This window comes from Opisthorchis viverrini (genome assembly GCF_000715545.1).
Source record: "Opisthorchis viverrini unplaced genomic scaffold opera_v5_18, whole genome shotgun sequence".
NCBI lineage: Eukaryota > Metazoa > Platyhelminthes > Trematoda > Opisthorchiida > Opisthorchiidae > Opisthorchis > Opisthorchis viverrini.
This window is the reverse complement of record NW_008751674.1, coordinates 3,206,879-3,220,847: the sequence shown is the minus strand read 5'-3', so window position 1 is coordinate 3,220,847 and position 13,969 is coordinate 3,206,879. Positions and strand designations below refer to the sequence as shown.

Genomic DNA, 13,969 nt, shown 5'->3' with positions numbered 1-13,969 from the left:
TTACTGACATAAGTGAGTTTAGGCTTCATGTGAGAAAAGCAATGTTCGTTAGAATTGCCAAAAACAACTCCAAGATGTAAGCTAGTTTAGTGAATTATTCTCTGACTCGTAGAATACAACTGTAGCCTGATACCCAGGGCGTATTATTGCTGGGATCACCTTGTTTTTAAACCACGATGGGATTATCACTAGGACATTTTTACAAACTTGCATTACTTTTAGCTGAAAGAAATTGCCGACTTGGTCAAATTCTTTTAAACTTTTATGCACCTTTGTAGATATCTGAACAACTTTTCTCATGTGGGCGGGAACAGTGATTCCTTTCAAATATGACTCTGTCCTTATTAGTGATCGGAACGAATCCATCATGATACATTGAACGTCCTCGACAATGACAGTCAGTGGTTCCCCTCTCATGAAGGTAACTACTCACACGACCGGCTTCGCCCTTCTTGGGTAGGTAAGCGCAGGTAGGCACAGTCCACGAGTTTCCATTAACCTTATGTTCTATTTGGACCTAAATTTGACTGTTTTCGAAAAGTACTCTCATTTGTAAATCAATTTGACTTTTACATTATTCTCTCGCTAATGATATTCTACAACTGAATGTACTGCACACAGGCCGCCTCATGATTCAGTTGGCACGATATTCGACATATCGCAGTATATTTTCATGAGGGAACCTACTCAAAAGGTTTACACAAGTGGTTTCCATAAGTCATTTACAAATGTCACGTCAAGACTGCTCATTTCTGTTATTCGGTGTATGCCGAGGATTCTCTGATAACCAGTAGCCTGAGGAACGATCCCACAGGCAACACGGTAAGGTGATTGAGAGAAGAACCCCATAGAAACCCGCCAGCCAGCACATCTTGCACTGACTGTAGTCTGTGCATGCAGGCTTCTTACGTGGCACCAGGTTCACGTAAATTAGCCATCATATGAAAGCCCTACTAATGTGACCAGTGAAAAGTAACATTGCACTATCACAAACATATAGATATAAGCACTCAAAAACGAGTGTACGAAATTGGAAACAACAAAATTCCACACCTCTGTTGAATTGTTCTTTTCTTGGGAGCTAGAATCGACCAAGTGGTCGCAAACACACACTTTAACCCTTGTGTGTAGAACAAGAAAAACTGTACTATTTGCTGACTCAACTAATATTATTCGACATCAAATATCTAACAAGATTCGGCGGACTGAGTTGAATTTCTTATCACACTAAATGATTTTGAAAGTGACTGAATTTCTGAAATCGCGTACAAACGGTATTCAGGGGTAATGTGAGTTTGACGGCAATTTATTTAATCAGGCCCTCATGGTGAACCCGAAAACATCAAAAGGGATCGTGGGCTGATTAAGCGCTTCCAGTAACCGAGAATGAAAATAATGCTATGTGCTTAGATCTTGCTCTGTTCTGCAGTGCCCCTGGCAGTCATGCTTCTGGTAGAAAACGAACCATACTTTCGCCGGCAACATGGTAGCCAATCAAAACTGTTCTATTCATGCTGTCCAATCAGGTTGCACCAAAGGTCGTGCTGTCATTTTGATGGTCGAAAACGGTCAACTCCAAGCATTGTTAATCACGAGCATTGGCATTTGAGACGCATGAGACATGCGAGTAGGTTGGGACGACAATCGGAGAGCAATATGGGCGGTTATCTTGATCTGTAAGCATCTTTGGTTTCGCTGTTGTGCTTAAAACCCACCTGACATAATGACATTACTCATGTTTTGCTTTTATTGCTTTTCTAGGGATGCGAGTAACTGGTGAGCTGTCATTGCTTTCCAAACCCTGGCCAATTCATTCTTTTTGCGAAAAATTTCAATACATTATATTTGATACGAACAGTGATGGATCACTCAATAATGCCATTTTAATGAATAAATTATGCAACCTAAATAATTGATGTATTGTCTCTTTGTCGATGGATTTTCACATCTACGATTTGTGTAAAAGCTGAGGTTTACATAAGCAGGTAACCGTTTATGTTTCAAACAGATTATCTCGTCCCGTATTCTGTACGTGTACCGCTGGAGTGATGGAGAGCCTTAATCACCTTATTGGTAGTGTGAGCACATGTATGGGTTATAATATAGTTTAAAGCCTCTAAATGAAACCAAAGAACACATAACTAGCAAAATAAAGGAAGTCCAGAGTTTGATAAAATTCGCTCGGAGTTTAAATGTCCAACTTACAGGTCATTGCATGAGGAACTAGTGAACACCTGTGAATAACTGCTACGGATTCTTTACCGAAGTGTCATCGACGCACTATCCTGTCATTTTGATCGTTAGCCAGTGTGCAGACTACTAGACCGGTTTGTTCGGCTTGGAGCTGGATCTTAATGAGCCTTACTGGCTACTGAAAGTGAGGAAGAAACAGTTGTACTGTGGTACTCGTTTATCCTGCGGAGAGTGGCTTCGTTTACAAAACAAAAATCTTCACCGAGACTCATCTAGCCCAGTATGTGCACTTTCATCCAATGATTTGCTTGGGTTACCCTATCGTATTCAGCGATTTTTGCTAAAGTATTTTGTGACCTTCGATGATACTCTAAAACCCAAATAAAGTAACGCCAGGCCCTCGAATATCCTCCTGGTAACATATCTGGCTAGTTTTGCTCACATTAATTTTGGCAGCCAAATACGTAACGAATCGCTAACGGTTGCAAATGGAATCACATGCAGTAGTTGATTCTGGTTTATGCCTCGAAAAATTTCAAGCAACGCCTATTGCTTCACTCGAATGATCTATTTCATGCAAATAAAAACTTATTTTGTATTCGTTTGTGAGAAACACTTGTTGACTCCCGTCAATTTTCATAGTTTTAAGTTTAAATAACAGTGGAATTTAAAACAAAATTTCGAAAGTTACATCGCTGAAAAAAGCAGCCTTATGAAATCCAAATTACCAAGGAATTCGTCCATCTCATATGAATGGGCATTTTGTATGCTATGCATGCACACAAGTTTTCTAATCAAAATGGCGACCTCAAACAGGAAGATATTTGGGTGAGGTGAGCATCTGAAGGCTTGTGGTGTGACTTTTAAATATACAACCTCCAGAATCGGATGAAGAGTTGAGTAATAAACGAAATTTTTTGAATTGTGCTCTACTGAATTTTCATCCAGGAATTTTTCGAATGCTGGAGAAAATCACAACTAAACAACGGTTTTTAACGTACAAGCAGAGGTGCATTTATTTCAAATAGTCATAAAGCGTACCTGTTAATCACTCGAATTGGAAATATGAACCTGAAAACGTAAAATTATGAAAGATTATTACGACAACATAGCATTGTATCGCATGGCATACACAGACAATTTAGAATTAGCAGCTCTGTGAGCTTACGCTCAACTGCTAAATCTACACTGGCCTAGTTTAGGCAAGTCTGTCATATTTTTTATTCCATTCCTCCATAACAGACTGATTTTATAAGACACTGGTGTTAACTCGATGGTTGGCACGAAGTACAGTATTATACCTAAGTTATTCTTCAATATATTGGTGATGTGTGAACAGAATGTTTTGTATTAGGGATGGCTGCAAACCGAATCGGATCTGCAGACTAGTATAAGGATATAAGGATAGGGTATAAGGATAAGGTATAAGGATAAGTATAAGGTATATAAGGACTAAGTACTAGTATACAGGAATTAGGATTTTCCTTATTTTTGAAAAGCCGTGGATACTCTGTAGGGAACATGCTTGGTGCTACATTCACTTCCTTGGAGGTGATACTAAAATAAGAGAATAAGTTCAGCAGTCAAACACCACGGAGGAAAATTCACAACTTTGGTACCTTTCCGAATCTATTACTGAGGAACATGCTTGGTGCTACATTCACTTCCTTGGAGGTGATACTAAAATAAGAGAATAATTTCAGCGGTCAAACACCACGGAGGAAAATTAACAACTTTGGTACCTTTCCAAATACTATTATTGATATTGTATTGTATACGACTATATCGATATGAAGTCAGCCAATACTAAAGGTGAGAGTTGGATGGACCGATTGACAAGCCCGCTACGTCCACCCTTGTCAAACAACTGATACTACTCATGGTTGCGCTACCCTGACTTAAGCGACCGTTGTTTTACAAGTTACCTGTGCAACAGTAACTCAAGAAAATGTTTTTCAATAATACTGCACAATCTCACACCCACCCGTGAAATGGCACCCAGTTGTTGACAGCCAAGTCCAATCGCCTCGAGATTTCCAAGCTTAGGGTAACCATTCGTTACGGTAATTGAAAGCAGTTCCACCACGTTTCCATTTTAGGTACTCTGCCAGTTAAGCATTCGAAAATATACCATAAACAATCTCTCTCTGTACGCTGTGCCCACCAGGTGCCGCCAAACTGTTCATCTGTCTGCCTGAAAATCCAGCATAAAAAACCGGTTGTTTTTGTCGAATCGGGTTGCATTTAAAGAAAGTTTACTTTGAAATTCGTTAACCTCAGTTGTTGGTATACTTTGTTTCAGAGGCCCAAAATCAAGGTCAGTTGATTTCTCAAATGTGTAAATCCAATAACCGTCAAGATTATCCTATCGCAACGCAAGCATAGGGTGGCACGTGCAACGTACCTTGGAAACTCAAATTTTTTGTCTATTTTAGGTATTTTGTGCCCCTGGAAAAAAGATAACGATCTGCAGACAAGACAGAGAGAGGGAGGCTTTCCCGGGGGTACTTGAACACTGTGATTTGATTAGTTTTTACTGCATATAATGTAACGTAACAATTTGATAACTTTTTCTCCAACATTTTTAAGCTTCTTTGCTAAATTGTCACAGTCAGGCTCAAAAGCAACTCTTTACGCAGAATTCACATCCCAGTCGTCGTATTTCATGCAATGAGTACGTTTTTGCAGCTAGAAAAATTAGAGACTCAGTTTTTTCGCATGTTTGATAACCTTACCTTCTGAATTTAAATATCCCACTATTCCTTTTGGTTTAGCACGTCAATGTAGTAAGTATGACACGTATGGTTCGTGTTTGAACTTAATGACAACTCAGTATAAAATGAGCTTCAGATACTCTCGCCATATTTAATTTTAAATGCGAAAGTGTAAGGCTCACGTTGCTACTCTTGATAAGACACATTTTGTTGCAACCTTTACAGTTAGCAGTGGTCGGTGATACGATTTTCCAAAAGAGCCATCTAAAAGCATTTTTTCTATTTTTTTACCCAAAGACTAATCTGTTTGTTATCATTCACGGTTTAGTCATCTACATAACACGCGTTCTCATCCATTCCTTTTCGCTTTTTCTGGAAACATCAGCATCACCAGATACCTACTAAGTTCACAATGGTGTGCACGAAGCTCCTGCCGAATAACACTCGCAATTAATATATAAAAAGTGTCTTAATGGTACACAGCCTAATATGTTACTAAAATCAGCCAAAAATCCAGTTTATACCCGAAAATTTTTTTCAAAATGAGATGGGCCAAGGCTAAGCTATCAAAACATCACTAAGTGTGAGTGAAGTAACTCTGGTGGAACAGCTGTCCCGTATAACAAAAAACAAAAGAATTACCTCCATCAAGATACCCGCCACATAATAGCCCGCCTGTCGCGAGGTGATATGACAAAAAGCAACTGCCGTATGCCGAGAAATCCACTTCAGGATATTGGCGTTTTTTTTCAAGATTTGTGTTTGCTGACTGTAGGTCAGCACTTGAGGGTCCCTGAGCTTCACGGTTTATCATTCATTCATAACGGCAGAAATACACGGCAGACTATACCATGTAGGCTGGACCACTTCAATTTTTCTGTTAGCTAAATCAAAGAAGTCTACTATTCTGGTAACGAATTGACATCTGAGGCAGATCAACCACAAGGAATTAAACACAAAAAGATAAACATTGTTTGTGTCGGAACAGGGATGGACAGCTGATGAACATTTTGAACTTTGCATTTTGCGAATGAGGTTTTAAGCAACTTAAATATTCTGAGAAATGTGTCTTCAGAGCAGTGCACCTTAATGATGCACCCTTTAAAAGGATTTTCAAATGGGGTGTAGAGAGGTTGTGGGGAAGAATAAAATATTTTTTCCGTTAAAATCCAACTGCCTTTCAAGTCTCCCATAATTTGAATAACAAATTCGGACATCAAAGCGAGTTACTTCTGTACTTTAACAATAGTTGTATTTTTTTACTTAGAGAGAAAGAAAAGATCTAATTAATCATCTGCTTTGGGCTGATGGGATTGTGGTAACACACTCCTGCAGCCCGCTAGATATCCGCGATTCACCTCACCCTGGCCAAAGAACTTCACTACCTAGGGACTTTGATACAGCCGAGCTTCGTATCTGTGCCAGAGTAGTTGTTCTAGGACAACGGAATGATGAGTGAAGCAGAAGCTTTAAAAATGCACGTTCTTCAGCTTTGAACCGACAAGCCTTGAAAAGTCATGGTGTGTTCTGAACTTTACTTGCAAAGTATAACGCGACTATAGACTAGAAAGAAACGAAAAGTAATGGAGAATCAAAAAGGTGACGAATTCAGCGAAATGAGCTTTGGGAGCGTAAGCCAGGGAAATCTGTCTGGATTCTACAAAAAGCTAGATAAAGCACACTGAGGATCCAGATGAGAACACGATAACCACTCATTTGTCAGCATAGATACAACCTAAAAATGACCATTTGAAATCACCTTTTGTAAGGGGACTACACATCAGTTTGATAACTCGACAAGAGAACCTATTGAACCCGCCTTAGGTTAATTAGAAGAGTTCACCGTACATCCCTCATCATCTGTTTTCAACATATCATGGTTGTCTGATGCACGGGAGCTATACCATCAAGCTTGATCAATCATTTTGTTCGTCCAGATCAAACTCCCACTAGTGCAGGTCATAGAATCCAGCTGCTATTTTGGTGTTTGCTAAGCTGAGTCCAAATAGGGATTCGTAAATTTTCAGAGTCAGTGCAAAGCAATCGAGTACTATATGAAGTAGCCCAGCGTTTGCTTTTGCGGGAAAATATCGCCTGACTCTATAAGTCCGAATTTTTCCAAAAGTCGTCAACGTAGCTGACAAGTGTAAGGATTGTATTGGATTTGACTTAATAACTCCATTTCGGTGCGGTCATCCGGCTGTCACTTTTTCTTTTACGAACGCATTTAGTTTGGCCAGATCCCACTTGTTTTTAATGTGCAGAAAATATATTCTTGTAAACTCCATCCCGGACGATCTGGGATGTTCTTAGTTCACCGGCCACTTTTTTGCCGTACGTCATGAATGGTCAGCCAGAAATTGCTTCAGATGAGCCAGGTTTAACGTGGAACCCGAAACTTCCATGTTTTCTACTAGAATCTGGAGTTTGATTGTTTCTATTTGGACTCGGACAGCCAGGATTGTTCAAACTGTGTGACAGAGGAGCGTCACATCTGAAAGATGCCTATTATCTTCAGTAATTGGCTTATACCAACCGGAAACTCCGGGGGACATAATTTGCTACGGTCGCTTCGGGGATACTTTGCAACTAGTTTCCGTCTGCTCTTTGAGTTAGCATCCTTTCACTAAACTGAAAGTTATTTGGTTATTTCACAACGCTTTAACCAGATAACCTTAATCTTTTGTGTATTATTGGTGGTTTAGTATGATTTCTGCAAGTAAAAAGACCATGATCTGTAGATAGTCATGGGACAATGCGACGTGACAAAGTGGCTAGAAAAATTAGGATTATACCAGTAAATTTCAATGTTTCAACAGTAACTCATGTACAAACTCTAGTTGGCTTGCTGCTTCAAAGCAATTCAAAATTTGTGGCTACCAAAATGAAAAAATGAACATTTAGCCTTTTCAGAGAGCATTCCTAATAAACCCGAGATATCAAGCATATCCCGTAACTTATTGGAACCGGAGATCAATGCACAATTGGCTTATACTTTCAGTTAGAAAACGTTGTTGTAAAAATATGGTATACCGCCGGACAAAAGAGGGTCTACCGTGTATCCTGATATGTACAAAACACGCCCTCGCATAGGTTGTAATCCTGATATGTACAAAACACGCCCTCGCAAAGGTCCATGGTCCAAAAACTGGGTGACCTTCGCCAGACTACATGTGTTTAACGGCGCTTTCTGCAGTGTGGTCAAAGGTTACCTTGAGGCTTGCCACTATGGTATGCGATAAACGGTTAGCATCATTGCTTATGGTTTTCAGTCTTCCTTTCTCCCAGCTTTCGGATTTCAGGACCTACTGGGCGATAAACTTCGATAAACCGAGAGTAGTATATTACGCTTCTTTACGAAACACAGAAAAACCGGCATATATCACTAATGTGGTTAAGACTACGCTTTGTTGGTAGTGAGGGGATGTTTGGGATATTTTTGTGGGGACTACATCCTGTGAGGCGAATCTACGGTGAAAAGCCGAGTAGCACTGTACAGTTGTTTCCTCCTTATTGGGAATTGTCAGCAGCGCGCATCTCACGAAACTCTGGAGTGTCTAGAACCTGCGATGTATCGCCAGCATACAGCTGTACAGTGCTTCTCGGCTTTTCAGCATAAATTGGCTTCACTTACAGGACGAAATCTTCACGAAATCCCAAATCATCTCACACTACTAACAATATATAAGTAGCTCAGTGGGAGAATAGATTTCACCCGATGAAGGAAACTTCCATCTGAGAAGTATGTGCTCAAGGAGCCTTGTGACCGCGTAATGTAGACCCCGTGATTGAAGGATGAGCGGCGCTATATCCTGTCTGAGTACAGTGAACCACACTACCGACAAGCCACGCGTGGTCGAACGGTTAAGTGTTAAAACTACTGGTCAGGAGGTCGCGTGTTCCATACTCTTCGGAATTTCATGTGATGCGAGCTGCCGATGATTCCAGTAAGGAAGGAACAGCTGTACACTGCTTCTCCGCTTCACCTACAGGACAAAATCTGCATACAAAAAAGATTAAGCTGCGTTTTAGTCGGTCTTCATTTATACTACATGGTTTTGCGTGGTCAGCTCAAGGAACGGAAACAATCCGACAATATAAACAGTACAAAACGATGACCGCATGGCGAAATTCGCGTCATTCTGCGGGTTTTTTTTACCTTCCATAAGTGTGATTTTCTGGATGCATGTGATCGTTTTCCGCACAGGTTTTTTGTTATCTGTGTTAAACTAATGGATTAAAAAACTGCATATTATATTTTAGTTCCAGCGTCACCGACAAATGTTACGCTGGGTGAAAAATCATTTGGGCACACTCGTCTCTCATGGGAATATACGTCAAGCTGTCCAGTCACGCGGTTTCACATTACAGTAGAAACGAAGAGCAAACCGCTCCAACTTACATCCTCCAAGAAAGAAATATTTTTTCCATCACTTCCAAAGTGCGCCAAGTTTACCGCTGATGTGTTTGGCTCAAATCCTAATGGGAATGGCTTGCGTTCGAAAACTCTCGAAGTGTTCAGTCCCGAGGGTAAGCCGATCAAAACCCATTGTAACTGATTTCGAAATTTTACGTTTGCAGTGGCTTATGTAAAATCTTCCCTGGTTCGTGACATAACATCTGAAATCTTTGGTATTCGGTAAAGGGGAATCAATAGATGAATATCCCTCAAAGAAACCTGTCATAGGTCATCTGTCAGTGAGGTAATCATAGCAACAGCATCAGTTAATTAAACAGAACTACCTCCGTATTGACCTTTAAATTCAATCTTTTTAATAGTTCCCTCCATGTCTATTCAAAAACTTTCTCACATGCATCCCTTAATGGCATGGTCTCGTTCTTGGTCTAAATATAATTGACTGTAAGACATTTGAAACAACTTACCCAATGCGACCATACTTTTTCAGTACAAGAGTTTATGCTGTACGTACAGGTCAACTTTCAGTGCCCCTCTGATCCATAATCATCTCGGCTGGTTTGACCCCATGAATTCCGTGTGTCGATGTTCTGCAAAAATGATGAAAATTGAGAAATTTATCTGTTTATTTATTTATTTTATTATTATATTATCATTATTATTTATTTTCTTTCACTTATTTATCTTTAGGAATGGTTTCCTATAATTTAACGTCTAGTTGTCTTGCCATTCAAACTAGCATCCTTGATTGATCGGTTTCGTATGCATATGAACGGGCATTGTCATTTCATTGCCATTGGTTGCGCTGGTGAAATTTAGTTTGTGTTCCGTGTCGGACGTAACTTTACTCTGAAATCTACATTTAGCGAATTCATCAATGATACACCAAATACAGATTATGATTGGATAAGCAACATGTCCACGAACATGTCCATGCTTCCCAGTGCTCAGATTCAACGGTCTACAAATGACAGGACAAAGTAGTCCAGAAATGATTAAGTCCTGCAAGATAATCCAAAACACTCGATGGCCTATTCAGTTCGTTTGCAAACGTTGGGAATTCCATGCTCACCAACATTTAAGGGATTAAACTGTCGTGTTTGGCGCATGTCGATTGCACAAAACCACAAAATTGAAGCGTGTACAGACACTTCACAACGCTACTAGATAATCTATGCATATATGGCACGTTGTGTATGATGAAGCATCGCTGTCCTGAATTAAACAGATATGGGCCCTTTACTGGTGTTTTTATGCCACTATTCACCCACTCACATCATACGGTCAATTAGGTCTCGCGTGGAACGCAGAAGTCAATAATAACAGTTTTTACGTTACACTATGTGGTCCGTTAAGGCAGACACCATGGAAGAGTCAGGGGCACCTGGATGCGTTTTTAAACTCTGTCCAATAGAATTGTATTCTTCATGGATATCTTCAGTTTCCCAAAGAATACACCACAATTTATTTCGTAAGGCCACTGGATGCTTGAGTTGTGTTGGTCAGATGAACTGACATCTCAATGTGGAATTTCGCTCCTCATATGGATGATGAGATATGCGAATTTGTAATTACATCTTCCTCGGTAGTTTTACTTTGAAGAACAAGAGATGAACTGATTTTGCTGAATCAGAATTTGGTTTTCCGTGTCCTTCTCCACCATTCATTCTGCGACGTCAAATTTCTCTTTTAGAGGTCTTCTAATGTAGCTTGAAACTATTGCAGTAAGCTTCGCTTTGGTGATACTGCAAGCGAGTGAACTGAAGAGTTGAACAATTGGGAAAATAAAAGACAGAGCGGTATTGTTATCAATGCATTCGCACACTGTAGCAAATTGCGAAAGCAGAGGATACTGGCACAGATATCTAGGTTGCTAGGTCTTTCGGTAACTAAGAGGGTCAGAACTTCCAGACATATAGCGCTTGCAAGTTGAGTTCTGGCAACCTCGCGAGAGAGCGTCAACCAACGCTCATTTTTTCTAGTCTGCAGTCCATCAAGCAATCGAACGTTGGCTTGAATGACAGTGATTTAGAAGTCTGAAACAACCCGCAAGTCACGTGGCCCACGATAATCCTCTGCGCAGATAAGTCTGAGATTAATACTGCGATTAATACTCTATGATTTGTGAGTGGCTGAAATTGGCTTCCACTTTAAAACGTTACGGAATGACTATCCCTGAAGAATCGATAAGGTTGAGCAATATTAGCACTTGTAACGCCTTGCCCCAAGCGGTCCAACTATGACGTGGTGGGATTAATTTTCAGGATTCGTTTACCCATTATGCCATACAGTGTACTGACAAGTAACCACTGGTTTGCTTTCGCCGAACAATTCAGCCCTGAGCTCGGATGTGGCGTTATTTTGTTCGTTCCAATGTAACGCTGAAAGCTAGTTTGGCCCTGCATTATGTAGCAGTCGGACGTGCACATGGAGGACCTCAAGGCAATAAATCTTCTCCTTTCAGCCGGCTGACTATGAACAATAAAGTATGATTCACTTCTTAGAAGTGCTTTTTTATCTCAAAGCAACACCACACTCGTTTGCAAATTGCCCAACTCCCATGTGTTTCAAAAGCTACACGACAAATCGAAACCACATTGAAGCTTCAGCAAAGATTAGTGCATCGACATTGTCTAAACATGGGAAACCGTGTGGAACATTGATTGCAGATTTATAGTCAGAGACATACTGATGCTAATTTGTAATTGGTTGCACTTATATTGTATTGGACGACACCAAACCAGACTTGCCCATTACTAATCAGACTTCTCACGGACTCGTGAGGACTAGCCACTCGAGCCGAGATGAATTAGAACGTATTTTGCGCGGTCACTGGCCACCCGCGATACAGTTTGCTTCTTTCTGGTTAACTTCCTGTCGTCCAGTGTATATCAGCACCGTAAACACCTGAATTTGATGAACACCCAGGGTGGACTGGAGCCCATTTTCGAAGCACACTTCATTGCGGCGAGTTTCCGTTTCCGTTTAATTTTAGTCCCTGTTGCTCCAAGCTCAGTTCGCGTTACAACGGTGGCAAACACCTCAAGTATTTCGGTCAGCTGGCGGGACAATCCAGACTGCGATATTGACGGTTATCTGGTGAGGATCTACGCAAAAGACGGATCTTTGGTGACGATGTCCGAAACGACCAATCAGCACGCTAACATCCTGGATGTACCAACGTGTGTTCCGCTAGTGGCCAGCGTTCAAGGACACAATAGGGCTGGCAATGGCTCAGAATCAAGAAGTGCAGAGTTCACAATACAATCGGGTAAAACAAAAAATGTCTACCTTACGTTTAATCTACGTAGAGATTGTTTCTGAATCAAACATCGTCTAAACATAATCTTTCTTGAAAATGAATCATCTCACATCTGGTCAGAACTAATGTATTCTCAGTATTGTTTTTATTCATTTGACTCCTATTATGGGCATCAATCACCTAAAGAGCCAAGCAATGGTTTCGTCGGTAGACAAGCTTCGATCATTACTGCTTTTCATCCAAAGCATCTTTTGAGCACCCTGGTGAGGTTCGTTGTGAAACTAATAGTCTCTGCTGTGTGTGACGTGTGTGACGTGAAAGCCCACATATGTGCTTTGCTCCAGCATCTGATACGAGTAATATCAGTGTGTGAACAAAATAAAGGTTTCTATGGGGGCGGTGGTCACGTCCTGCAGTTGCCAGCTTCAGGAAAGTATCGAAAGTCCCAAAAAATTGCTTGAGGAGAGTGCTCCAAAGAAGGGTTATCCTCAGTAGCGCAGTAGAATAAGCAGGATCAAGATATCTTCGTAAAGAAACTGTTCAGAATTTTGCTGAAACCTCTTAGACAACTCGTGACTGGTTTCGCTCTTCTTAGGTCTTATCAGGTAGGCGCAGTCCCCGATTTTCCGTCAAACTTATATTCTATTTGGACCCAAATTAGACTGATTGCTTCAAATACACTCGTCTATAAATTAATTTGGTGTTCTCGGGAGACTCGAGCGAATCTCTCGTTTGTGATTTTCTTCAACTGAATGTGCTACACACAAGCCGCCTAAATTTTCAGTTGGTATGATCCTCAAGATATCGCAGTATGTTTTCATCCACTGAGACAAATGAGGTTAAATTTTCGAGTTTCATTCCGACCATGTTTGAGCTACTTACAGTGATAAACAGCCTTTCAAAGCAAGAAGCTTTAGTCTTCAACTGCTAACCAGCTGCGTGAGGGTTCAGTTCCCCACGGACCTTTATGAGTTGCAGATCAGTGGTCATCCCTATCGTGGATGGGGAAATTCCACAGTGCCCCTCGACTATTCCGCATAGGTTGACTTCACTTACGGGAAGAACATGCTCCGAAATTCTCACTCCACTAGCAGCAAATAAACAACATAAAATATTTCAGCTGGTACCACCGGCCATTTTTTGGAAAAGGTGAAATAGCAATACCGTTTATCCGGGCGCCACAGTCAGTGGCATTTAAAATCGCAACATCCGGCGGATTTAGGGTAAAGGTGCCCTCCTCTAGAGCGAGCTTCTCCAGATTAGTGGCCTAGAGTAATCAGTTATGATGGATAGACGTCTCCCCCCTCCCCAAAAGAAAAAATGTGAAAGGTCTTTTGGGTGTAAATCACTTTACAGACCACATTCTCCTGTCAACCCGGTCCA

General features: G+C 40.8%; 1 protein-coding gene across 1 annotated transcript; it reads left to right on the top strand.

The window, feature by feature from the left end:
* Nucleotides 1-9,178: 9,178 nt before the first annotated feature.
* On the top strand, nt 9,179-13,335 carry T265_12843 (hypothetical protein; the record flags this gene model as incomplete). The annotated part of the gene is made up of 3 exons (XM_009165804.1): nt 9,179-9,437; nt 12,320-12,620; nt 13,131-13,335. Coding segments are annotated over 3 exons (765 nt in total), but the record flags the coding sequence as incomplete, so codon positions are not given.
* Between the last annotated feature and the right edge of the window lie 634 nt (nt 13,336-13,969).